We start from the raw sequence: 25,922 nt of genomic DNA on the forward strand, positions 1-25,922 counted from the left end.
GGTGGGAGCGGAGGCGAGGCCGGCCGAGTAAATCTGCCCAGCGCCAGGTTTATATGCGCGGGGAGCATGCAGCGTGTTTCAAGGGGTTTCCATGCTGTCACAAAGGCCCCTGTGAGACCGATTTATTTACCCTGCAGTAAAACCCGAGAGGGAGTATACCCCTGCCGTAAAATTAAAAAAAAAAAAAAGAAAAAAAAAGAAAAAGCAAGAGAAGGGGGCTCAGTGGCGTTAGATTTAGGGCCGCCTCCGGTTCTCTGTTCTCAGTGTGCCATCAGGGAAAACTCACACCGCCGCCTCCTCGTTCCGTTGTTCGGCCGTGAGTGATGTCGCGCTCGGGGTCGGAGGGCCGGCGGGGCCCGGAAACGACGCGGACACAGCTTTCAGAATGGGTTTTTAATTAAGGGAACAGGTATCACATAGCTCTGTTATCGGTTATACAGCGTTCTTTTGTTGTTGTACAGTGACAAGATATTAACGTTGCGTCGTTTGTTTTTCTTTTTTTTTTTTAAAGCAGTTGTGCAATCAAAGGTTATTACACTTCACGATGCCGTAGCGGAAGCACTCGCATGATGGTTTTCACAGATGGACGTAAAGTGTGCTTTGCTCAATTCCTCCTGGATTTTTTTTTTTTTTTTTGGGGGGTGGGGGGGATTTGAGAAGTATAACAGTAGGGAGTGAAAAGATGTTGCATATGCGCTGCAGAGGCTGACTGCGCTCCGCGTGGCAAACATACAGCACTGCATTCGTCTCAACAACATGCTCCAGTCTCTGTGAAGGGCATCGTGGGCTCTGACATTCTGATGCTCTCCTGGCAGGAGAGTATTGCTTCGTTACATTCCACGTTTTGATCGGGTCAAAGTCGCCCAATCAGGCTCCAGGCTCTGACTGGTGCACTTCTGCATGCAGTAAAAGGGCTGGTGAGTCTGTTTGTGTGTGTGTGTGTTTGTGTGCAATAGCAGCTAACAAAGCCTAAAAAGCAGGTACATCCAAATGTTGAGGTCCAAACCAGCAGCTGTAAATCGTTGTTAGCTTATACGTCGTATACATGAAAACAATGCAAAATGGAAAGTTTGTAAACCTCATCGTGTGTTGTTTTTTTTTTGCATTTTTGGCTGAGTTTGTATTAAAAAAGCTATGAAACACAGATAAAGGATGCTGTCGCATAACAAATTACACCTAAGAGCCCGTCAACTCAGTATTTATATCACATTTAAATTAGATTACAAAAAAAATCAAAACATCATTTAGTGGTTTGTCCAAGAGCTGTTCAAATGGTGAGAGAACCATTTTCAAATGTTATTCAAACCCCTTTTTTTTTGTTTTTTTCAAAACGATGAATCCTCCTTTGTCTGCATTAGCGGTGCATTAGTGATTGTGCAGAGTTTTACATATAAAATGGGATCACATAGAAAGAAACAGGTGATGACCTCTGACCCTCCCCCAACAGACTGGAAGCTACACACTTCTTCTATCGCGCTCTCCATCCTCTCCGCCGCGGCCACTTGTGAGAGTCGACTCGGGGTCGGTGTGAGCGCGAGCGGAGCGCGTCCTTCAAAAGGCACTTGAGTCTTTTCTTTTCCCTCTCTCCGACGATGACGATGTGCTAAAATCAACTGACCTGCTCTGTCGACGCACCCCCCACCCCACCCTCCTGCATCTCCGGGGGAACGAATGCACTTCATGTGGCGATAACACAATGCTTCGCGGAAACACCGCTCCGGGTTACAAAAACAGGAAGTATACCGTTGGTGCGACCATCTTTCACTCGCAAACGCTGATGGCGACAGTGACACGGCTGAAGTGAGTATTATCACGTTTTCAATCTTGCACTCTGTCTAATCAAAGGACATGAAGAAACATAAAGAAGATACAGTGACACGGAAATAATAATGACAATAAAAAAGATGACAGGGATAGAAGGCAAAACAATATCGGTAATCTAAATAAAAATGACATAAAATTACAGCACCAAGAGCACAAGGAGGAAGAAAAAAAAACAATCCAAGGAGCTAAACTTTAGGCCTCAATACAAAGTATAAAAACAGAGAACTACAGGGTTTTGTTTTTGTTTTTTTATCTTGGAACGAATCACTAACTACAGCCCAGGAATCAGGAGTCACCCGTCAGTGCAGCGACGGACTGCACAGTGTGTGCTTTGCAAACGGCCGAACCAGGGGGTGAAAAACGCTCAGACTACTTTGTGGTCCTGTGGACTTTCCGGTTGCCATTGGTTGCCGTGCAGCTGTAAAATGCCCTGTAAAACCTCCAGCCAGACTTTGTAGCAGAAGAGATACTGGTCCTGAAAGCAGAGAGACAAAGGACACATCAGGCGTCTGCGACCTGTTTTTCTTCCCTTTGAACTTCGACACTGACCTTGGTCTGAATCATGCCGTGCCGCTGAAGTCTCATCTCTCGTACGACGTTGCTCACATTAATCTACAGAGGGAGACAACGCAATTGTTAGCGTGGCACCTCAGCGATGACGTGTGACGCAATAATCTGGGAGAACGAAAGATATAAATTGCGTTTCAAGTCACATCCTCCTGTACTGAACGCTGGACTGAGTGCTAAAGTAAATGAGGTCTGTTTCTGCCGGAAAGCAGATAACAGTGCAGTGTGCGATCCAAAAACACAGTCATACATTAGGTTGAAGCGTGCCACTGGAAATTATAGTGTGTACCCTGCAAGTAGTGTGTTGCAATTTAAGTGCATAAAAGGAACGCAATGTGGAACACTGTCCTCCAACATAATAATTAACATTAAATACAACATACTACACCATTAATATCTCGTTATCATGCTGTTATAATGCCAAATTGTGTGTGAAACGCTGATAAAAAATAAATAAATAATTTGCTTCAGCTCACGGGCAGATCATTCTCAATGAGGCTGATGATGATGTCGGTGCAGACGAGGACCCCCGTGCGTCCGATGCCGGCGCTGCAGTGCACTGTGACGGGTCCCTTGTGGTGCACGGCCCTCAGGTAGCGGATGAAGCGGACCAGCTGCTCGGAGCTGTGCGGCACGCCGTGGTCCGGCCAGTGTGTGAACTTCAGGTGGTGGACGTGATGGGTGTCGCCCGTCTGTGGGGGGAACAGTTCACAGATGAAACCCCGGTACGCCCAGAATCAAATATAAAATCATTTGGGCGTAATATCTGAAGCTCCTATGGGAGACAATAGAAAATATGTGCGCAGCATGCATTGCACTGTAAAATCACCCAATCATGTTTCAAAATAAAACACATTTTCCAATGTAATCTCCAAAAAAAAAAAAGTTCCAAAAAAATGCAAATATTTAATTTTTAAAAGATCAAGTCCATTCGAGTCATCTGTCTCAAGTGTAAGTCAAGTCTCAAGTTATGAAGGCCAAGTCAAAGTCAAGTCGAGTCTTTTGTCAGTGTTAGTCAAGCAAGTCACAAGTCTTCAAATTTGCGACTCGAGTCTGACTGGAGTCAAGTCATGTGACTCGAGACTCCCATCTCTGCCAAGAGGCAAGTTCACCCAAAAGACTATGTATATTTGATAAAGCTGCCGCCACTGGAGCATCCATGCTAATCTTTGTAGCTACAGCTAAGCTCACAGTTACTTCCTTCATTGAGAGTATTTTTCTGTTAGTGGCTGGCAAGAATCCCGAGTGAGATTTTGGGAACGTCAGAGGTTAAATAAAGGCTCCTCCCGAATTAGACTCCGCGTTCTCACCTCTCTCTCCACCATGCGGATGATCTTGATTTGGAAGTACTCCAGGTTCTGCTGGTTCTCCAGGTGGAGCAGGTACCTGCCGGTGTCCTGAGGGATGCCCGGCTTCTCCGGCCAGTACCTGTGACATTTGACCCTTCCCCGTTCCACCTCCTGCGTCATCATGGCCACCACGTCGGACTTGCTCTCCCAGATCATCTGCCAGAAGTCCGACACGGTGGTGGGCAACGGGCCCTGGCAGGAGATGTAGAAGAACTCCTCCTCGCCCACCCGCATGCGGATGTAGCTGGCGTTGATGTACTCCTGGTTGTCTCCGATGGCGACGCGGGTTTTGTCATCTCGACAGGGAGAGGAGGGGAGAGGGTGAAAAGAGATATAAACACTTAACCGCATGGATGAAACAAACACGGCAAACACCTCCAGGAGCATCCTATCGCTGACAGCATGAGTGCTTGTGTTGCTTTTTATTAGTGGATCACACAGAAACAAAATCCGTCTCTGCGTCTGGGTCACACACATCAAACACGGCTGACCTTGTTGACTCGCCAGAGCTTCCAGACTAAGAGTACAGTAAATAAAGTCGAGCAAACAGCTTGAGGTCTGGAATCGGGATCAACAAACTGTTGCTGTGAAGAAGTTTGTTGATCATGAGATGCGCTTGAGACCAAAAGCAATTAGGAATGTTTTCCGGCTTAGTCCGCCTTCCCTCCCGCCACCGCACGCACCACCCTCACTTTTCCATCCCAAAAGCCACAGGCTGCAAATCAGGCTTTCTAAACAAAACCCTCGCAGTCGGTGGATCGCGTCTGTAAATAACACAACATGTTTTTTGTTTTTTTTTCTCGTTCGTCCCCTTCCCGCGACCGTTCGCGCGACCAGCAGCTGACAAAAAGCTGCAGGCAATAAAGCTTTTGGTGAGGCGCGGCGCTATTCCGCCGGGGGTCACTATCCATGTCGTCACGATCCTTCTGGACGACGCCGAGCTGCTTCCCCTTTTCACCGCAGCTCTCTTTTGGGGTTTAGGGGAAGTAAATGCTTTAGCATGTACTTGCGTCAATGTTGTTTCCAGACCAGATTAAAGCCGGGGTTGCCCAGCTTGTGTTTATTTGAGCGCCTCTTGTAAGAAACGTGTCGGGGATCATCCCGGAGAATTTTCATTCATTCTTCAGTGTCGTCAGCGTTCGATAAAACAGCGCATGTGAAGCCAAGGTGAAGGAAGGCGCGCTGTCTCTCTGCTCACCCCTGATATCCCTCTTAAAAATACAGCTTGCAGTATTATTTTATTCTCACGCTGCTACGTTTATTGAAAATATAAATCACAGATATTCACAAGGCTGGTCACAAATAAAATCTTTTTATTATTATAACCTTGGCCGGCCATAAAACAGTGATAACTCCAGCACCGGTGGGCAACTGATACGGGAAAATGGGAAATAATTTGTTGAGCAGACGTTATTTCAATGGATTAAATAAATATCCCCTATCCAATTGTTAAAGACCTCCTGTTCAGTTTAAACTGAGAACCTAAACCGCGCCAGCAAACAGTGACTCATTCGTGTGAGTCCCACGTCTGTGCATGCCTTGCGTTTACAAGCGTTTGCTCACCAATAAATAACAAAAAAGACTCTCCAATAAGGAAACATAAAACTTTACAAAAGGGGGTTCGAACAAACAGGGAAAATAAGAGATTTTCAGATTCTGCCCAGAGGAAATGAGCGTTAAGCGAGGCCATTGTATCAAACTTACAAGGTAGGATGTCTCTGTAGCGGTTCTTCTCTCTGTTCTCCGGTGCTTTTCCCACTAAACAATTGTCGGAGGGCTTCAGATGCTCCAAAGCCTAAAAAAAACCCAACAGACGCACAAACGTTAAACCAGAAATTCAAGACACACACTGGTGTTTTAGTCTTTTCAACTGCTTATTCATCAGCATGTCACACCTTGAATTATATATTATTTCTAAATTAAATGTCATGTATTATGTTTTGTATCTTGTATGTGTCTGTAGCCTGTCAATGTCAAGGCCGATGAAGTCCCTTTGGCTTGTACCTCTTGAGAAACAGAGCGATTAAACGGTTTTCTGTAAATCTATATATATATTTTTGTTTTTCCAGATAATTAATCATGCAACATGAAGAAAAGAACAGGTGTGAAACAAGCTTTAAATGGCTATAATAACTTGGTAGGTGCCCGGGTAATTTCAGACATTATGCTAACATACTGTACACATCTGCACACACACACACACACACACACACACTCACACACACCATGAACTCTTTGACCAGTTCCTGCTGGTCCATTTGATGCTGCAGAATCTGGATGAGAGCTCTGACTCTGGAGCCTGAGTACTGGCTGGTGTTAGCTGGGCTAATCAGGGCTAAACAGGTCAATTCCTCCTCTGAAACTATGGGCGGACCTGGCGACGAAGAAGAGCAAAGGGAAATCCATGTGTTGCGTCGCAATATAACCTTCACTCAGGCATTCCTGCAGAGGTGGAGACACGTGACTGAGTCGCGCTTGCTTCCTGACCTGCTGCGTCAAATACATCATCGTCTTCTTCCTCGCTGCTCCAGCTGTCTGACTGAGGTTTCCGGGTGTTTTTGCACGACTGGTCCAAAAGTGTGGTCACAATTTGTTTCCTGGGGGAGTCAGGGAGCAGGAGTGAGACCAGACCATTTTTTATTCTTCGGTAGGATGAGATGAAATCATGCAAGGCTGTGTTTTCTCCCGCGACTTTTCCACCTAAAATACAGTATAGACAAGAGGCTCTTCACGCGCTGCTCCGGGTTTTGATGGGTTTGGGTGATGATGCGGTGGAGACACATTTTCTAAATAGTCTAACAGCCGCACTGCTGTGCGCACAAGCACGTGAGGCAAATGTGACAGAAAGTTATTCATTAGCTGCACTACGCCAACATAGTAGGGGTTTATCAGCTACTCTCTGCTGCCTCCCTGTGGTTAAATTGCAGTCTAGAAGGAGGTCGTAAAGATGTGTGGACGCCTGTCAACCTCTAACATTTTCTTAAAATTCCTTAAAATTAAGATTGTTTTTAATTCATTGTGGACAGTGCCTGTCAATATTAGAGAAATAAAGCTTAATATATATACAATATACTGGGAGGAAGGCCGCTAATTATATATATTAAAATGAGGACAACAAATGTAACAATTGGAAAAAAGTCGGACCTCCATCCAAAACAATTTGCCCAGTTTAATTTGTTTAGATTGTAAACACAGAAGTAAATGTAAAATACAAACATAGAAAACATTGCATCTAATAATATAATAATCATTGTAATTCTTATGTTGGCACCTTATCCAAATATAAGAAAGCATATGTGATCAAATACCAGGAAAAATATTTAAATTTCACTTTTGACAGACGTGCAGGCAGAAACTACTAAAAGAAGGAAGGAAGGAAGGAAGTCGGTACCTGTCGGAGGCTCCATGCAACATGTCTGTGACGTTGAGGGACGGGCAGCAGGCTTGGTGGGCGGGTGTGCTCGAGCAGCTGTCCTGTTCCACAGGCAAACAGCCACACAGTATATTAGCAGTGGTTGCAATTATAAGGTGTAAGAAGTTCAGTGTTGCCTGCGCTATAATTCACGTGTTCTCGCTACGTGGTGTGGTTACCAGGCTGTCTGCAGTCTCGTCTGTAACAATGGTCAGTCTTCTGTGAGGTTGTGGAGGGGGTGGTGGAGGAGGAGGAGGTGGAGGTTGAGGTGGGGAGGTGAGGACACCTTCATCACTGACCCCAGGGTCTGGAGTCGCCTCTGGAGTGAGGAGAAGCAGATGGAAACACAGTTAGTTTACGTTCCAGTTTTCTACTTATTTATTCATTGTTCATTTATTTAGTTAAAACAAAACAATTAAACACAAACATAAACATTCCCAACTTCTGGTTGAAATGGAGCAGAAAGAAGAATAATCTTAAAGGATCTGCACCTTTATCCAAACAAATACATTTACAAAGAACTTAAATAAAAAAAAAATATCCACAGCAACCAGAACAACAAACATCCTAATACGATAACAATAATAAACAATAGTAATAAAATAAAATCAATGTCCTCCAAAGCTGACAGTATAGACAAGAGGCTTCTAAATAACAAAGCAGAAAATCTGACATGATTATTGATTTTTCGCAACAATGAGAACATATTTATTTAAAACACTGGCTTTTATTGTTCTATCAAATGCAAATATTAATTTGGATTCTTTGGTTTCATTGTTCAGATTGTTCCATACATTGATTCCTTTTGCAGGACCACAACGCTCAATCACTTTTGTTCTGAATCTGTTTTTATTTTCAGGCCTCAGTTCCTGTTATAACATACTTTTTTTCAAATCTTATCTGAACACTGTGTTATTCCAGTGTTGAACATTAGAGAAAAAAAACAGTGTGGCGTGTCTGGAGTGTAACTATGCACCATGTTAATGGGAAAGAGAAGAATTTGAAGGTAGTACCAGGAGGGCGCTCCACCACTTTGTCCTCAGGCGACGTGCACGTCTCAGGGCTGGACGCCGGAGCCGGCTGCTCTGCCAAAACCGCCTCGGTCTGAGCCGACATGTTGGGCGGGGTGGGCGACTCCGAGTAGGCCAGCGGCAGGATGTCTCTGCAGATGGTGAGCTGCACGGCGCCCTCGGCCTTGCGCAGGATGTCCACCACCTTGTTGTGGCTCAGGCCCGACACGATCACACCGTTCACCTGGACGAGAGAGGGGTGGGAGGCCTCCGTCAGCAAGGGCGCCACCGCAGCGGGTGGATGTGATGAGAGGCGGAGGGTCTTACCTCTAACAAAACGTCTCCCACCCTGAGGCGACCGTCCTGCTCGGCCACACCGCCCGAGCAGATTTCCCTCACTCTGAGCATGCTGCCGTTGTTACCCCCGACCAAAGCGAAGCCGAGGCCTCCGCCTTCTGGTTTGGTGAACTCCACTTGCATAACGCAACTCTGAGAGGTTCACAGGTGAGAGGAGGAACCGGACAAAAATATATTTTTAGGTAAAACTATAAAATTTTCGTTCTAATTTCATTTTTCTGTTTGCAACTAAACCTGTAGTTCTTTATTTTTACGCAAATGAAGTATCCGAGACGGTGACACGGTGGTGCAGTAGTCAGCACTGTCACCTCACAGCAAGAAGGTTGCGGGTACGAACCCGGGCCTGCGGCCTTTCTGAGTAGAGTTTGCGTGTTCTCCCCGTGTCTGTTCGGGTTCTCTCCGGGTTCTTTGGCTTCCTCCCACAGTCAAAAAACATGCATGAGAGGTGAAGTGGGAACTCTAAATTTTCCTTAAGTGTGTGTGCATGGTTGTATGTGTTTGTACTTCAGCTGGGACTTCAGCTGGGCAGCTGGGACAGGCTATAGCGGGTATAGAAAATGGTCGGGTGGAGGTTTCCGAAAGCCAAACGCACACAGACGCAGGCACACCAGCGGACCTCCTCACAGATTGACACACAAGACGACTCATATTACAGCGGTTCAATAGACAGCTATTCCGCTGTGGACAGAGAGGGTAGCTGTAGCTGCAGAGCAGTTGTAAAAAGCGTCATAGAGGTGAACATTGGACCAGGATATTCCAAAAAAAACAAAAAAAAACAAAAAAAAAACTTACATCGTTGTCTTGGCTGTTGGCGACGTGTCTGGAACTCCCAGCAGCTCTGCACACAGGTTCAGCTGGAAAGAAGAGCGAGAAACGTTAACCATTTGCGTCCAGCTCCAGTTGTTGCATTAAAAAAGAAACATTCAAGAAAAAAAAAAAAAAACGGGCTGAGCTGACAAGGCGACGTGGTAGTGACCGACCTCCCGCCTCTTGGGCCATTCTGAGGGAGAAAGGGAGTGTTGATGGGTGCGAGTGCTCTATGACAGCTGAACAAGGCTGCTTCCTCACAGGCTGAACCCTCCAACACTGTCCCTTCCCACTGTATGCGACCGTCACTGGGCAACTGAGCCACCTGCCTTGTAGACCACGGGGCCGGATGACACCGTGCGTGTGCGTGCATGTCTGTGTTTGTGCCCGTTAGTGTGTTTTTTTTTTTTGCGTGCGCGATGGTTCCAGCCCTGCAGTCCAATACACCAGTGGAGGGCCCTGAGGCTCGCTAATTATTAATCCAGTCGTGTGTGTGCCCAGCCGCTGTCTGTCAGCGTTTAGATCAGACACGCCGCCGCGCACGCACGCACGCAAACACACACACGCACACACACTGAGAGACTTGCTAAGCTTTCAGCGCTGAGCTCAGCTTCGTGCACACAATGGAGCAACAAGCATGAGGGCTGAAGGCCGAGTGGGCCGACGGTGCTAAAGAACATGCTGAAGTTGGGAGAACAAGGCAAAGAATAATCACCGTCCTCCACCGGATACTCTCTCTCCGGAGAGACTGGCTCTTCAAAGCGGGCAAAGAACTTCCTGTCCTTCTTCCAGTCAAACAGACCTACAGAAGAAAACAACATCAGAAAACAGAGTTCTGCTTTGTGGTAATGATTGAACCAGATATATGTTATCGCCTGGGGAACATATCTGGTTTCTAGGTGATGCACCAGAGCAAACAGCAAACATAATATGCAGCAAGCACAAGAATTCCAAAAATGAGGCCCTCACCGTTCCACTTGGCCCTCGGGTTCACCGGCTGGTCCTCTCTGCGGTGGATGCACACAGTTAAGTCCCACAAAACCCAAAATGACAACAACTGCCTGCCAGCCTCAGCACCGGGGCGTCACACACCTGAGGATTTTCAGTTTAACTTTGCGGGGGGCAACTTCGCAGGCCTTGACCGCGTCCTCCAGGGTCAAGCCCAGCGTGCACCGGCCGCAGATGTACAGGATCTTGTCGTTGGGCTGGACGCTGCCCTCCTCGCTGGCGGGAGAGCCTGGCACCACCTCCAGGCAGTAGATGCCCTGCCATTTGCTGCCGATGCCTCCCGTCAACTTGATCCCTGGGTGAGGAAACGCACAAGGAGGGAACCGAGTTGAAAGAATACTGATACTGATGCTGTGGCTCTGTCAAAAACACCTGTTTTGATTGGCTCGTGGCTTTGTGCACTTTCCCTTTTATTCCTTTTATTATAAAATAAGGGATTAAAAAGTATATATATATATATATATATATATATATATATATATATATATATATATATATATATATATATATATATATATATGTACACACACACACATATATAGTAGTGGGTGGCTGCTGCCAGCCCCATTTAGGGTTAAGTGTCTTGCCCAAGGACACAACAAGTGACTGCGATGGAGCAGGATTTGAACCACCAACCTTTCACTTATTGGACAACCTGCTCTACCTCCTGAGCTACAGTCCTATTGAATTCAATTCTTGCTGGTGTTTCGGTTTTCTGGCTAGCATTTTCATTTTTGTGGACTAAATTTGAGTCGTGACTTCATTATAAGGACAAAAATGTGGGTCCTGAGACTCCACCAGTTGAGAACCACTGGTCTAAAAGGTACGTCATTCTGTAGAGTTGGCCCACCCAGCTGCCCCGAAGGCGTCTTGTGGAGGACAATATCAGGGAGGCTGTCGCAGGAGGGCGGCGCCACCAGGTTGGTCACAGCCCGGCCCAGCGTCATGCTCAGTCTCCTCGGGGACGAGCGCAGGATGGTCATGGCCGTGTCGTCCCCCACGTTTGTGACGTTGTGCCCGTTGACCTGCAGGTGACGGGTGACAGTGCTCACTGGCAACTTGCAAACGTTTTACACAGAAAGCTTGTGGGGTGCGTGTGTGCGCACTGTGATGAGACGGTCGCCGGCCCTCAGACGTCCGTCTGCCTTGGCTGGGTTGTCCAGGATCTCCTGGATGTAGTAGCAGTTGTCCAGCTTGCTGCGAGTGATGGTGAACCCGAAGCTTCCACTCCTGGACTTGGTCAGGATGACACACAGCTCAAACTCCTTGACCAATCCCTGAGCAACAAGGAAGAAGGAAATTATTCATTCATTCATTCATTCATTTTCTATACCCGCTTATTCCTATTCAGGGTCACGGGGGTCTGCTGGAGCCTATCCCAGCTGTCTTAGGGCGAAGGCAGGGTACACCCTGGACAAGTCGCCAGTTCATCGCAGGGCAGAAGGAAATGAGTTTTTCTAATAATAATATTATATTTAATAAATAAGATATCAATAATATATATAAAAGTATAATTTAATATTTAAATGTCAGACATTATAAAAATAACTTTATACTATAGTGAGAAAGGTTTGTCCTCAACTTATTTTTCTTGCTCAGCTTTTGAAAGCGGGTGGTAAAATATGAGGCTCTGGTTTTCAACCCTTTGTGATGCCACAAAGAGCTTCAGAATAGCTAGGTTTTTCCCCTAAACATGTGAAAAGTACAACAACAACAACAACAAAGCATCAGTTTTGGTAGTAAGCTAAAACCAAGTATTTTCCCAGGAGGATGTAAAAAGGGTCTACATATGCGAATAGCAGAACTTTTGGATGATTTACAGCATGAGGTCCAATTCATTTGAGTGAAGCATCTGTAAAATGGAACCTTTGTTTTTGACCTCAGTCAGACCATAAGACCACAGCTTCAACTTGTTTTCCCTGCCAGCTGAAAAATGTACAGCATAAATGAAAACAAGAGCCCAAAACCTCCCAGACTTGCCTTCCTCCTGGCCTCCTCTTCGTCTTCGTCCTCGTCCTCTTCATCCCTGTACTCCCTGGCTTTCTTCTCCGGCTCTTCTTTAGGGGGCGCGTGGCTCTGGGTGGCAGGCGGCAGCGCGGCCGGCGTCAGCGTCAGCGGCAGCGTCAGCGAGCAGGCAGGCATGGAGGAGAAGACCTGTGCCGTGATGGGCGTGAGCGGCGGAGGCTGGGGCGGAGGACCGGCGGGCCGGCCGTTTTTGGAGAAGACTTTGGTGTGGCTGGGAGGAAGGCCGTGCTGGATGGGGTGGTGCTTGGTTTTGGGCGGCTGCGTGGTGAGTGGCGGAGGCGGGTGAGCCAGGGAGCACGTGGTGGGGGTGTCGGAGGAGAGGCCGAAGGGCGAGACGGCGGTGGCCGGCACGTGGGAGCAAGCGCTGGGAGTCTGAGACGTCACGCTGGAAGCCGCGCTGGAGGTCTGAGAGTGCAGCGCCGTGAGGTTGGTGACCAAACTGTCTTTGGCCAGAGTGGAGGAGAGGCTGTGAGAGGGTTGCAGGGTGGAGCTGATGGTCAGGTACTCCTCATCGGCCATGATAGTCAGTCCATTTCCCATCAGGCAGTATGTCACGCTTCCATCCGCCTCCTCTCTGACTCCGCTGCAGAGGAACACGCAGCATGAAACGCGCCATAAAACAAATCAAGACATATTTTTAAATACTGCACAAAATAACATGTCTTGTGTAAAATGTTAAAGGGATTATTATAGTAACTATCCCTTTAAGGTTGTAAGCTTGATTATAAACCTTCAATTCTGATTAGAAACTCATTCTGATCTTTCTGGTAGCGAGCAAAAAGGTTGTTACAATTTTCTTTTCTCTTCGATTATCTTCTGTATTTTGCCACAAAAACGTAAAAAGCGTGGCGGTCACAGCATTTGGATTGAATTTGAATTGTATAATGCTGTTTATATACATAGTCAATTTATGCGTTGTAGTTTTTAAAAGTGACCGACAGAAAAGAACAGATGTTAAGACATTTTCTAGGGAGTTTGTTAGTGTTGTGTTGCCAAATTTGTGTTTTTTTTTTGTTTTTTTTGCTGCAGTATGGATGCAACCTGTTCAAAGTAAAATCCATTATTTAAGAACCTGCACACAATCTAAGCAGTTTGGAGAACTTCGATGTTCCCTCGGACTTCTTACCTGGTGTATGTATAGTGTGAGGAAGACTTGGGACAGCCGTCCGTGAGCACCACGGTCGAGCTGGCCGTCACCGCCTCCTCTTCCTGCCGCTCACGCGCGCGCTCGCGCTTCCTCACCCCCTCCTCCTCCTCCTCCTCGTCTCGCCCCCTGGGCTTCCCTGCGGCCTGGTGTGATTCGGGCGAAGCAGCCGGAGAGCCGAGTTCCGGAGAGGCGGCCGAAGCGGGCGACGCCGGGGACGCGGGCGACGCTGGCGAGACGGGCGAGGGCGGCGACGTGGGTGAGGCGGGGGACGGCGGAGAGCGGGGAGGGGACGGGTGAGGCACGTTGACCTGCGCCTCGCTGTTGGCCGAGAACGGCAGAGCTGCAGGCGGCTCCTCTATTTTGTCCGACGAGCCCGCCGGGTCTTCTTCCTGGGGGGGGCAGGGCCTCTGGAAGGGAACTCTGACATCACAGTGATATCTGAGATGCTGGCTGTAGTCCTCTCCCAGTCGGATGTCCAGGGATCGAGAGCGACCCTCTCTGAAGAGCGCAGGGCTCTTCAGATTCAAACAAAAAGTGAGTCAGTCTTTGTGGATAGTGGCTATTTAATGCCCCTCAAGCTTTATGTCAATTTAAAGGTCCAGTGCGTAAAATTTGCCTTGATTAGTGATTTTATATAGGTAAAAGCTTAACCGCTTAACAGCTTATTCTGCCATTGACTCTTGTTTGGTGGACTGGATGATTGAAATGTGAAGAAACAAAACATATTGGCAATTTAACAATGTATTCCTTTAATCTACCAAACACAAATTTCTTTACTTTTTCTGTTATGTTTATATAAGTACATACATAGAGGGTCTTGCTCCCAGTTAGCTGACGCCTTGTGTCTGCATTTTTTAAGGGAGCCCACCTGACAGTGGCCTAAATAAAAACTTTACACACTGGACCTTTAAATGTGTGTAAGAGCTTACCAGCGTGTTGTCATCAATATCACAGAGTATTCCCGGACCCGGCCGGCATATCAGCAGGTGAACCTGAGAGGGAGCTCCGCGTAGAAGGAACAGAACTCTCTGAAAAGAGAAAAGCGAGAAACTGCTGATGAAGGAGAAATAATGCCCAGAGGGGTTGAGCCTGTTAGCCTGGGACCGCAAGATCAAATGAACCGATTCCTAGGAATAGGCTTGAATGGCAAACGTAACTCCTCGACAGTGCCAACAAGAGATTAAATGAGTCATCAACACGGCGACACAGTCATCTTGCTATTTCAAGTGGCGCAGGCTTTAAGGATTAACAGGCCAATGACGTTGACACTTTAAGAAGGGGCAGGAGCCGCTGGCTGAAGCTCATTCACAACTATTTCACTGGAAAAGGAGCATGTGTAACTAGTACTAAACAAAAGGATCACGATTATATCATATAGATTCTTGTGCATATTTAATCATTTTTCTGTACTGATGGTTAAATGTTCTGTTGATGCTGATATATAACAGATACACCTATGACCAGGCCAGTTAACCACAGAAAAAAAAAGATTCAATAAACAAGGCCAATCTCTGGTGGCTAATTGAATGATATGATATGATAAAAAGTAAAAATAAAAAAAGTGTGTGAAAAAACACTTGGTGAAGCACTACCTGGTAGGAGAGATCTTTGACAGGCTCCTTGTTGACCGACAGGATGATGTCTCCCTCTCTCAGAAGGCCGCTCTCCAGCGCCGGCTGGCCGGGGAACAGACGTTTGATGCGAACCACGCTGCCCCGGTCCGGCCCGAAGCGCAGCTGTGAGATGTTGAAGCTGAAGCCCAGGCCGGAGAGGCTCTTTTTCAGCACCACCTCGTGTGTGTTTTCTGAAGGACGGCAGAGAGAGAAAGCGTGTGGAAAGGCTGCTCTCATATTTCTTGATTTTCGCCAAACAGAAAACATGTCAGACCAGCGGAGTCAGGACTGGAACGCTTTCAGTAGGAAACAGAGGGGGGTTGGGGGGGGGACTGTCCCTTTAACTGGGCTGAACGGGCAGCTTCAAGGTTCCAGAGCGCCGAGTCTCCAGGGAACATCAGCGCTGGACGACTCTGACAGCCACCACAATGTAGCTGTCAGATGGCTCACACTCACCTCCCGGCTATTCGCGTCACTGCGCCTCCGTGTGTGTGTGTGTGTTTGTGTCTTTTCTCTCCCCTTTGGTAAACCTATGCACCGCTGCGTCTCCCCTCGCTCACCATCAGTCACGAAGCTGTAGTCCTTGGCTCGACCACTCAAGGTCGTTTCCATGGAGGCGTCGCTCCTCGGGGGCAGCACATATGATAGACTGTGGGCCAGGGGGGGGCAGGGTGAGTCAGGTCGGGACTCCAGTGTCACCGTGGGCTCCCTCTCTAAGAGCAGGCTCACCACCTAGATGGAAAAGATATATTTTATATGTGCTAATATTACAAAAAAATTGTAATAATTGTTCTAAATATGTAACTGTAAGTCGTATGAGTAAAAAAAGTAATTAGGGGATTTTGACACTGATATAAAGTTTGATCTGGTAGCCCGATGAGTTGAGTTTAGTAAGCAGGTAGAATATAAAGTAAAATGTCAAGCCAGGCATTATTAAATTAAAAAAAAAAAAAAAAAAAAAAGGATTCCAATATAATTGGCTTTCTTCTGGAGAGGATGATGATGCACAGAGGAAAAGAAGCCTGGGTAGCCTGTGTGTGTGTGTGTGTGTGCGTGTTTGTTTGTTTGTTTGTGTGTGTGTGTGTGTGTGTGTGTGTGTGTGTGTGTGTACCTCCCCAGTCTTCTTCAGGCATTCGACAGCTTGCTGGTGAGTCACGCCCCTCAGGTTGGAGCCGTCAACCTCCAGCAGTCTGTCACCTGTCATATGCACAAAACAAATCTCATCATCATTAGCGGCATCAGTACGTAAACGTTTTTGAGCAGCTCTGTGTGTGCGTGCGTGCGTGTGTGTGTGCGTGCGTGCGTGTGTGTTTGCGCGTGTGTGTGTGTGTGTGTGTGTGTGTGTGTGTGTGTGGTTGACGGGCATGCCAAGCATTCCTGCTCAGTGAAGCATGAAACAAGCCGACAACTAAACAGCTTTTTTAGCTCCACTAGCAGAACTGTAAACTTGTCCAAGTGTCATAATGATATTTCTTTCATCTGCAATATATATGCATATTTGCGTCGCACTCGATGTGTACAGAAAAAAAAATCACCCGCGAACAATTTGCTTTTTCGCGTCGCTATGCCTATTGCCCGGTGTGTAAGAATAGCTGCAACTAAATTGCAAGCTGAGTGGCTCACGCTGCAGCATCTGCACGGCAGGTACACGATGACGGCAATGATGACGTATGTAGATATATGTATATATATGTATATACATATATGTGTATGTGTATATTTATATATATATATATACATACATATATATATATATATAATTACTGAAGTAAAAAAAATCTCCCCTTAACAAACACACATCAGACTGTTTAACCCCCCAAGAAGTCAAAAAGATTACCAATCTGAATGCGGCCGTCCTGCTCTGCAGCCCCTCCAGGCACCAGACTCTTGATGTAGATGCCTCCGTATCGCACGTTCGTGTTGACTCCTCCCTTTTGGCAAAATATTAGTAACAGGAATAGAAAAAGTAAGATGCTTGTCCCTCCCATGTTATCCACACGTTGCACGTAAGAAACCCAAGAACTGAAAGGTGATCGTGAGCTATTTATTCACACAGGAGGCAGCAAACTGTTTCATTCAGAAGTGTTGATTTAACTGAATTAGCTGGCTGGTCATTTGGGAGACCATTTTTTATTGTCTGTCACACAAAATCGCTCATAAAAAGTAAAAAACAAAACACATGACATTATTCAATACAGCAGATTTTATTGCAGCGCAGTCATCAGACTGTAAACAATCCACTCACAGCAACGCTGATGCCGAGGCCGCCGCCGCTTTTCTTCAGCTCCATGATAAAATGCTCCGCTGTTTTTAAACTTATGATGGACGGCGACCTGGAGCACGCGTCCTATAAATAGAGGATAGAAAAACCGTGAAACGTTCATCCTCATTATAACTGCCTCTTTGGAAACAAAATCAGCTGAGCGTTTGTTCTGACCTGGGCGTCGTGTATCCGCACCACGGGGATGTGGAGTCGCTTGCCCATTTTGGGGGTTGCCATGTTGGACAGATTGATGGCCTCCTCCAGCTCTTCCATTGCGGGACGATACTCTGAGCCGCTCAGCGTGGTCTGTGAGCCGAAACCTCGTTCCAGCACCAAACCCAGAGTGCTTTGACTGAGGGAAGTCTTGCTGTCCTTCAGAGACGCTGCAGGGAAATGAAGTCACGTCAGTCGTCAGTGCATGCACAGGTTCAGTGGGAGAACTTCACTGTGAGAACTGGCACAATTGACTGGCTGAGTAAACTTTACATTTTGGCTGTGACACAATGAGCTCCACCTCATCGGGGCTGCTCTGTAAAATAGCGGCGGCATCAGAAAATGTCACTCCCTCCAAGCTGATCTTGTTTAGAGATATGAGACGACCACCTGGGAAAATAACATAATAAATCACTGCAAATTTCTGCCCGCAAGCCAACATACGTAAAGCACTTTGTGTCTCGCTTGTCTGTGTGGCAAACCTGGTTTAATTCTTCCATCTTTGTCTGCAGGCCCGTCTGGTACAATAGAGGCAATAAAGATCCCAAGGTCAAGTTTACCTGTGTTGTCCTCCCCTACTATCACAAAACCTGAAGTGGGGCAGACAGAAGTTACAAAAAAAACACTTTTATTTTTTTTTTGACCACTTTTGTCAACAATGTTTGTCTGTTTAAGCTTCAACAAACTCACCAAATCCTAGTTTCTGATCCTTCTTTAAGGTCACACAGACAATCTCCCTCTCTGGTGAGGTCCTGGTTGGTGTGTCAACTGCAAAAGGCGTTTAAATGGATAGAATGTGTTCTTTTTTTGATATTTGATATTGATATTTTCATTTTCTTTTCTTCATTCACTTGTGGATTTCCAAATTAGATAAGTAACATGTTTTTGTATTGTTGAATAGTGGCTTAAATCCAGCCTTTAAACTACCTGTCATCACCTGGCAACCCTGATTTTTTTCCCCCTCACTCAGACTCATGTGGAAGAACAGGAATTAGTTTCATCAGAACTCCTTGAAAGGTGTCTAGTGAAATTCGATGGTGCCAAAGTAAAGCACCATTCCACTTCCGATGACATGTACATGTACACTGTCTTTCACTCAGAACATTAAAAACAATCCCTATGTGTCTTAGATGCTAGAGATGCATAACTCCTGTAATTAGTTTATTACGAGTCCAGAACTTTAACCCATTTACCTCGTATGGAGGAGGAGGCATCAGAGTCCTGCTTCTGTAGCGAGACACTGGACATCATCCTGGGGATGGTCTCTGGCGTGCTGGAACAAATCCACAGCCGTGTTAAAAAGAGGAATGCTCGGCCTTCTCACTGGAAAAAAAACCCCAAACTTTTGCCTTTTCCGAGGGTTACATACCTCCAACACTGCCGCTCCTTCATGTCCCTGAACTCTCCTGTCTCTGGCAGCTCCTTGTTCAGCTCTCTGCTCATCTCCCTCCTCATCTCCCGCTGCTGCCGCAGACGCTCCTCCAGCTTGGCCGTCAGGTCTTCGCAGGACTTGGACAGGGCGTCTGGGTGGCCGGCCGCCACGCCCACGTGGTTCAGCATGCCCTCCGAGCAGGACATCCGCTTCATGCTCAGGTTGCGGCCGCCGTAGACGGACAAGTACTTGTCCAGGTTTTCATCTGGAGAGGCAGAGAAAGTCAGAGACTGATGCATGGCGTCTCCGAGCTGACGACACACTGCGTTATTGTTGGGATTAACGCTGGTATCCACCTGGTATCATGGTGCGGTTGAGCTGCCTCGATGTCATCTCGCTGTGAAACTTGTGCTGTGCCGAGCAGAGGTTCAAGAGGTACTGGGCTATTTTGGAGCTCTCCGTGACGAAAATGTGCTTTTTCCCGCTGGGCCCGCCGCACTCGATGATCAGCTTGCGTCGCTGGGAAGACAAACGCAAGTCATCGCACATTTGGCGTGAGCGCTAAAAGGAGTTGTGACGAGGAAAACCTCGACTTCTTTTTACCCCGGTGGATATGGAGTCGGTTTCCCTCCACAGGAAGCGCCTGGTGACGGTCCGGATCTGGTTCTTGATCTCATACACGATGATTCCTTTGGCACAGACTCCCAGAACCAGCTCTCCCACCACTGGCTTCTTCTCCCGGCCCACGCGGTGGAACACCACCCCGTACTCTGGTAGCTGCTGGGCAATCTAGTGAGACAGAACACATTCTTTTTCACCCTATTGAATTTCTAAATTTGAGACAAAGGACAAAAAGGGTTGCTGAAGCAGAAGTATTTCTAAGTGCAAGGCTCGTGTGGACACCTTGAGGTACTCGGTTTCTGCCTCCTCGGGAAGCATCTGTGCGTGACTTGCATGCAGTCTTGGCAACTCCTCCTTTATTGTGGGCAGGGCCAGTTTCTCCAGCATCCTCTTGGACACGTAATGCTCTGGCTGGTAGTAATTTTTGCCGTACAACTGGAAAGATAAACACAAAAAAAAAACAAATGCACCAATGAGGGACACGCTTAAAGATGTTGATTGACGTTGTTTTGTGGTTTTCTTCGGTACCTCTGGCATGTAGTCCCCAAATTCAGCCTGCAGAGCCAGAGCAACCAGAAACAGGCCCGTCTCCTCATTACAGTAAAGCCTGTCCTCCAAGATATCCTTACGCAGCTGTAAATAGTACTGGTGGCGAGTCAGTCTATGCCTGGGAAGCCAGTAGAAAAACATTGATTAGGCAGAAAGAGGGTTTATCATTACAAAAGCATGCAACTGAAATAACGGCGGTGCACTCACAAAATGAAGGAGATGTCGTCGACAAAATATTTGACTCGGAGAAACACAAAAAAGGAGGATATCTGCCCTTTTTTCCAGCTGTCGGGCGCAACTTTGGAGATTTTTGTTTCGTGATCCAAAAAGAAAAACTCGTCATCTGCAAAAAAAATCAAAAACCTGTGTGACCTCGACCTCAAACAACCAAGCAGCGACGAGCCGGGCCTCAAACAACGACTGCTCACCGTCGAGGAAGGCGAGGCTGAAGTAGAAGTGTTCGACAAGGTTGGCGTGAGCCACCACCATGTCGAACACGTCCCTGGCTTTGGTCTTGATATCGCAGCGGACCGCCACGTACTGCCCGTTGGGCAGCACCACGGTCACCTCCCTCTGGGACGAGCAGGAGCGTCCCTTTTTGGACTACACACGGACACAGAACGCCACACGTGCACATGAAGAACACACCCACGTACATGTACACATGGCAGTGTGTGCATATAGTGTACATGCTTTAGTACGAACAGACATTCAGGATGCGAAAAGCGACAAGTCGGGGTCAGTGCGACAAGGAAAACTGGCTGCATTGAAATTGATTTTGAGGCGGATCGGGGAAGAAACTCACCACGATGGATCCTGGAAGCTCCAGAACGACTTGCTGTTCGTCGGACATTCTGATGAACTCGGGACCCAAAGCCTGAAAAACAAAAAACAAAAAAACAAGACCCAACTGTTATGTGGAAATCTGATGCGATCAAGAGCACGCTTAAAAACATGTGCATCTCTGTCAGTGGGGTGAGTTTGTGGAATGGTTTACCTGAACACATCAAAGAAAGTGTGCATTTCACTCAACTGAAAAAGCACTTTAAAATGTAAACTCTAGAGAAGAATAGAAATTAGATGATGAGCAACATTTCTTATTTATTTTTCTATTTATTTATTTTATTTAATTTTCATATACATCCCTAGATCTATATATTTTATTTCGTTTTCTGTTAATTCATTGTTATTTCTCAAAATCATGTTAGTCGTTTGGAAAACAAATTATGAGTTGCCTACCGACCGACAGTGTAGCATATGATAATACAGGGGGTGGGATTTAATAAGTCTTAGCTTCCTCCTGAATTTGTAGACAATCTGTTAAAAGTAGCAAATATCCTTCATGATTGATCCGTGTAATGTACGATCTACGTTTTTTTCAAATATAAATTATTCATTCATTCATTCATCATTAAAAATATCTTTGATCTGAGCTTTACATTCTCACTTCTTTCCATATCCTGATGATGGTGAGAGAAAAACTCTTTACCTTGGCTTTCCTCTGGCTCAGGCTGAGCGACGACTCGCTGAAGGTGATGGAGGGACTGTGAGACCTGCCCGGCGTCTTGGGGGAGATGTCGTGGTGGTGAGGGCTCCGACCCAGCCAGCTGCAGTTGCTGTCCCTGTGACGAACCCCACGAGAGAGTCTGCAGAGAGAGAGAAAGGGAGAAATCAGGTTGTGGGAAAGTACGAAGTCACGAAGGGACAAGTTTGAGGAGTCAAACTTTAAGATGATGACACGACTGGGCAGAGATAAACAGTGATGTATGGTGAATAAGGCACAAACCTGTCCAGAGAGGAGTGATACAAAGGTGTGGGGGAGCTTCTTGGTCTTTGTCTCCAGTGTCTCTGAGGTAAACTCCCTTTAAAATGCACAAAAATTTGGACTTTGACAAGACAAATGAACTCTGACACGTTCTGGCTCCCCCATATTTTTGGTTCCTACACACGCGTGCGTACCTGACTTTGAGTCAGAGTCCGTCGAGTACCTCCTCCCCTCGGCGTCACTGAAGTATGAAAACGGCCTCGTCCTCCCTGTCCGCGAGGTCAGAGACGGGAGATGACAGCATGTTTGACTCCCATTGTGCTATTGCGCAACGCAGAGATGTTGAGACGCTTGGACAGAAGCGGTGGGGTTAGGCAGAGTGGTTTAGCCCCGCCGCACAACTCTCTCTATCTGATTATTGGCTCTCGCAGGAATCTAATCCTGGGCTTGCTCTAGGTTAAGATTTTAATCCCACTGATCTGCGCACCACCTTGGGTCAAAAGAACAATTTAAATATTTGCGGGAAGAAATATTTTTTTTCCCCGCACATGTTTAACGTCAGAAGTCAAATATACATTATGTATAGAAATGACAGCGCATAAGAAATTGTTATTGTTGTGCATATTCCTGTGAAGATGCATGTCAGGGAGAAAATCTCTGCAATTAATGTAGATCTATTTACCCATTTTCACTTCCTTGGGTTTCTTTTTAGACTCCAGTAAAAAATGGAGCAACTTCCCGCACACAACACTTGAGAGCAGCTCACCAGAGTCCGACCTATTTAGCGCAATGTTTACGCTCTCTTTTTAGCTTCTCGTGCAGACACTCAGTTTAGCTTCTTCCTCCTACTGATTCATCTTCCTTTTTTCTACTCATATCGGTCACCTCTCTGAGCCCGAGGTGGTCAGAGATGCTCACCATGCAGCCTCTCTCTGATCATCTGGCTTCTGCCACTCAGAGGAACAGCGCTGTCTTGCAGAGACTCATGGTCCGCCTGCAGAGAAGAATATCTCAGTAGCACGCACAGGCGAGCCGAAGAGCTCTCAGGCGGCGAAATGTGGCAGGTTAGATATCCGGACTCACTGATTCATGGAAAACCTCCTCCACCAGCAGTCTGATGACTTTAGCGGGCGGAGGCAGGATGGAGGCTTTGTGCTGAGACTCGCAGGCTTCCAGGATGGAGGTGAGGGTTACCCTGCGGTGGGCCAGGTCCTCGCACATGCTGAGGAGGAGGCTGTTCAGATGGTCACTCAACTGGACGGGCTGACAGAGGAGAAAAGGGAGCAAAATCACTAAAATCCCCGGACAGACACGGTATGTGTCTTAACAGCACACGCCTCTTTGTAGCAGGGGCATCGTACCTGATTTTGAGGTAGGTGAAAATCAACTGACCAGTAGAGAGTCATACCCAGTGAGTACACCAGCATCTGTGTGCAGAAAAATCAGATGGGCTTAAATACAAAGCAGCATCATTTGTCACACGCGACTTTATGAACTATATGTTCTGTCAAGTTTGTGCTTTTCCAGATCGCTTGATTTTTTTTCTATCTATCTATCTATCTATCTATCTATCTATCTATCTGTCTCTCTATCTATCTATCTATCTATCTATCTATCTATCTATCTATCTCTCTATCTCTCTATCTATCTATCTATCTATCTGTCTATCTCTGTCTTTTTAACAATTGATATATGAAATCAGCATTTTGTCAAGTGCAGAATTCGAGGCGACTATCCCATGTTCAACCACAAGGTGGGGCGCTTCTGTCGTCCTTCAACTACTGACATTCTTAAAATGTATCTCTCAGCGTTGACAAGCCAACCAGGATATAAAACCCAAACTATTGGTTTAAAAATGACGTGAGATAAAAAAAAAAAATATGACACACTTTCATGTACGGTCTGTGCTATACAAAAATAATAGTCTGTGTTTAATGTTTGCATGGGACCATGAAGTGAGCTTCTGTACCGACCCTCTCTATGGCAGGTTTGGTTGAGCTGGCACGGCCCTGCAGCATCTCTGGAGCAGTGAAGGTAGATACATCATCGGATAGGCCACAGTTCTTAAACGCTAAAGTGCCCGTGGCTGACAGCAGCAGGGAGGTCGGGCTTATGATGTTGGACATATTGTTGTGACCTGCAAAGATGTGAGAAGTTGATTTAATCCAGCCAGTCCCGATTGGATGAAAATGGCGATGGGCAGTCAGTGAAATGTCTTTACCCTTATAGGAAACATCTATTAGAGCCTCTGCAGTGCCCACCAGCAGAGACCACACCTCTTCCTCCAGCAGAGGGCCCCCTCGAGCCTCCAACACTTCAGCTAATGTGACAAATGTGCTGCTCATCCTGCACTCATTCCAAGGATGCGCCTGAGGATGTGACACAAAGAGGACAGACACATCCACACAACACACACGTTTGCATCAAACACACTGTTTGTTCACGCTTTGAAGTCGTTTTTTGTTGCCTTATTGTGGAGTTTTATTATTCTATGCACGCTGTTTATTCCTCCGTAATAGTAAGTTGTATAAAATTTTGCTGTGAAATAATCGCGCTGTTTTATCAAAGACGCCTGGCCAGACAGAGAAACCATTCCCGGGGAAAGACGCTGTTCTGCACTGGCCCATGATCAGGTTATCCTGGCCAATTAGTCCCGCTGCCTCTTGCTCTCTGTCCCTCCCATATCATAATAGGCTTTACTCTGACCTGAGGGCAGTTCTTCTTCTAGGCCTCTGTTCTTCTGGCAGCAAAGAAACTGTGACACAGTTTGTTGTCAGGTATTAGCGCCAAAGCTATATGGAGACCTGAACAGGCTGCACGTAATGCAACAACATGTTGTCCCTTGGAACCGCATATTATTCTGCATCCCTTATGTAATATTTATAGTAAACAGTGCATTTACATTTTTGAATACGTAGTAAGTGAGGTTTTATTCCAGAAAATCTAATTCATCACCTCTAACATCAGAACCCCTGAGAAAGAGCCTTCATACTGTATATATATAATACAACCGTTTTTATAGTTAGATGATGTAAGAAATCCTTCAAACCATCCTGGGGTAGTACAATTACCAGCTGGTGTAAGCTGAATGGAAACATCCTCAACATCCTGGTTGTGCATGGGTCTAATTACTTCAAATTGACTTGCTACAATTCTTTCACTTAAACTGGAGTTAACTGGATCCAGGTAAAGGTCATTAAATGTCTGTGACAAAGACTACAACAAACTAAAGAGATCATTTGGTGCATGTGACATAAAGTCATTATATTGTATCCTAACATGTTTCTGGAATGTGTTAAATGAAAATAGGGATTTGATAGTGATGGTACAAAACAGCTGCCTTCCACGATACGACTGCATGTAAGTTAAGGAACCGTTATCACTCATCTTGTAAAGCCGCTGGGGTGACACCACAGAGCCCCACACTGCTGCAGGGCACAACAAAGAAACCTGATTATGGTGACACCAGACTGCAAATCATGTGATTGCAGGAGCTTCTGTTGTGTACAGAAAATTGACCGTGCAGCATGCGTTGATGATAGTGTCTGGCCAATGTGTGACCAACTCTGCACATAATCACAAGCGTCGCCAATCCAACTAATAGTCTGATGCTGGTGCATGTTAAATAACAGACATTTTTTTGTGGCTTTGTGATATAAACTTCATACAGACACATATTTTTCTTATTGATTATTTGGTCTGTAACAAAGTGCAAGCATACATTTTAAACAACCCTTGTCAATAGGCAGTCTTATTATGCCTGTTATGGGCCAAACAGCTTATTGACCCATTAAGCAGATAACCACATCACAGACACAGACAGAGGAGATGCTGCACTGTGTTCTCGGGAATGTGGGGCAATCAAGGTCTCACGCATACCTTCCTCTTTTACCACGCCACAATGGCAAAGAATATACCATAGTAGGGACAGAGAGCCTCAGAGACTGACTGATCTTCTCGTCTAGCATTAGCAGCCTCAATCAAACACCGTGTTTTCCCCTACACAGGCCTTACATAAGG

At 46.3% G+C, this 25,922-nt stretch overlaps 1 protein-coding gene across 1 annotated transcript; it reads right to left on the reverse strand.

Annotated features, from left to right (window-relative positions):
- Positions 1–660: 660 nt before the first annotated feature.
- ptpn20 (protein tyrosine phosphatase non-receptor type 20) lies at positions 661–24,268 on the reverse strand. The gene is made up of 46 exons (XM_076018631.1): positions 24,124–24,268; positions 23,876–24,039; positions 23,264–23,329; positions 22,986–23,165; positions 22,821–22,896; positions 22,097–22,171; positions 21,924–21,999; positions 21,627–21,783; positions 20,943–21,014; positions 20,566–20,740; positions 20,345–20,480; positions 20,117–20,255; positions 19,871–20,023; positions 19,571–19,756; positions 19,324–19,486; positions 18,965–19,232; positions 18,789–18,868; positions 18,286–18,363; positions 18,078–18,185; positions 17,869–17,985; positions 17,557–17,765; positions 17,365–17,466; positions 16,957–17,050; positions 16,231–16,316; positions 15,680–15,851; positions 15,099–15,310; positions 14,436–14,534; positions 13,486–14,021; positions 12,315–12,942; positions 11,441–11,611; positions 11,185–11,359; positions 10,419–10,629; positions 10,296–10,333; positions 10,042–10,128; positions 9,312–9,373; positions 8,490–8,651; positions 8,166–8,406; positions 7,332–7,471; positions 7,132–7,214; positions 6,228–6,337; positions 5,966–6,114; positions 5,445–5,535; positions 3,702–4,036; positions 2,868–3,083; positions 2,374–2,436; positions 661–2,299 (listed from the first exon to the last, which is right to left on the reverse strand). The coding sequence occupies exons 1-46, from the start codon at positions 24,245–24,247 to the stop codon at positions 2,189–2,191; spliced, it is 7,176 nt and encodes a 2,391-aa protein (XP_075874746.1). The 5' UTR covers positions 24,248–24,268; the 3' UTR covers positions 661–2,188.
- Between the last annotated feature and the right edge of the window lie 1,654 nt (positions 24,269–25,922).

Source organism: Nelusetta ayraudi, unplaced genomic scaffold (genome assembly GCF_046127955.1).
Source record: "Nelusetta ayraudi isolate G7.1 ecotype Tasmania unplaced genomic scaffold, CSIRO-AGI_Nayr_v1 ptg000008l, whole genome shotgun sequence".
In the NCBI taxonomy this organism is placed as follows: Eukaryota; Metazoa; Chordata; class Actinopteri; order Tetraodontiformes; family Monacanthidae; genus Nelusetta; species Nelusetta ayraudi.

Bases quoted from the DNA above. Each gene is read 5' to 3' on its own strand.
- ptpn20 (XM_076018631.1), bottom strand. From the start codon at position 24,247: ATGAGCAGCACATTTGTCACATTAGCTGAAGTGTTGGAGGCTCGAGGG. The intron at 14,535-15,098 runs GTAGTGCTTCAC...TTCTCTTTTCAG, and splicing joins TCAAAGATCTCTCCTACCAG to AGAGTTCTGTTCCTTCTACG. The intron at 11,360-11,440 runs GTGCGCACACAC...CGTCACCTGCAG, and splicing joins CCGGCGACCGTCTCATCACA to GTCAACGGGCACAACGTCAC.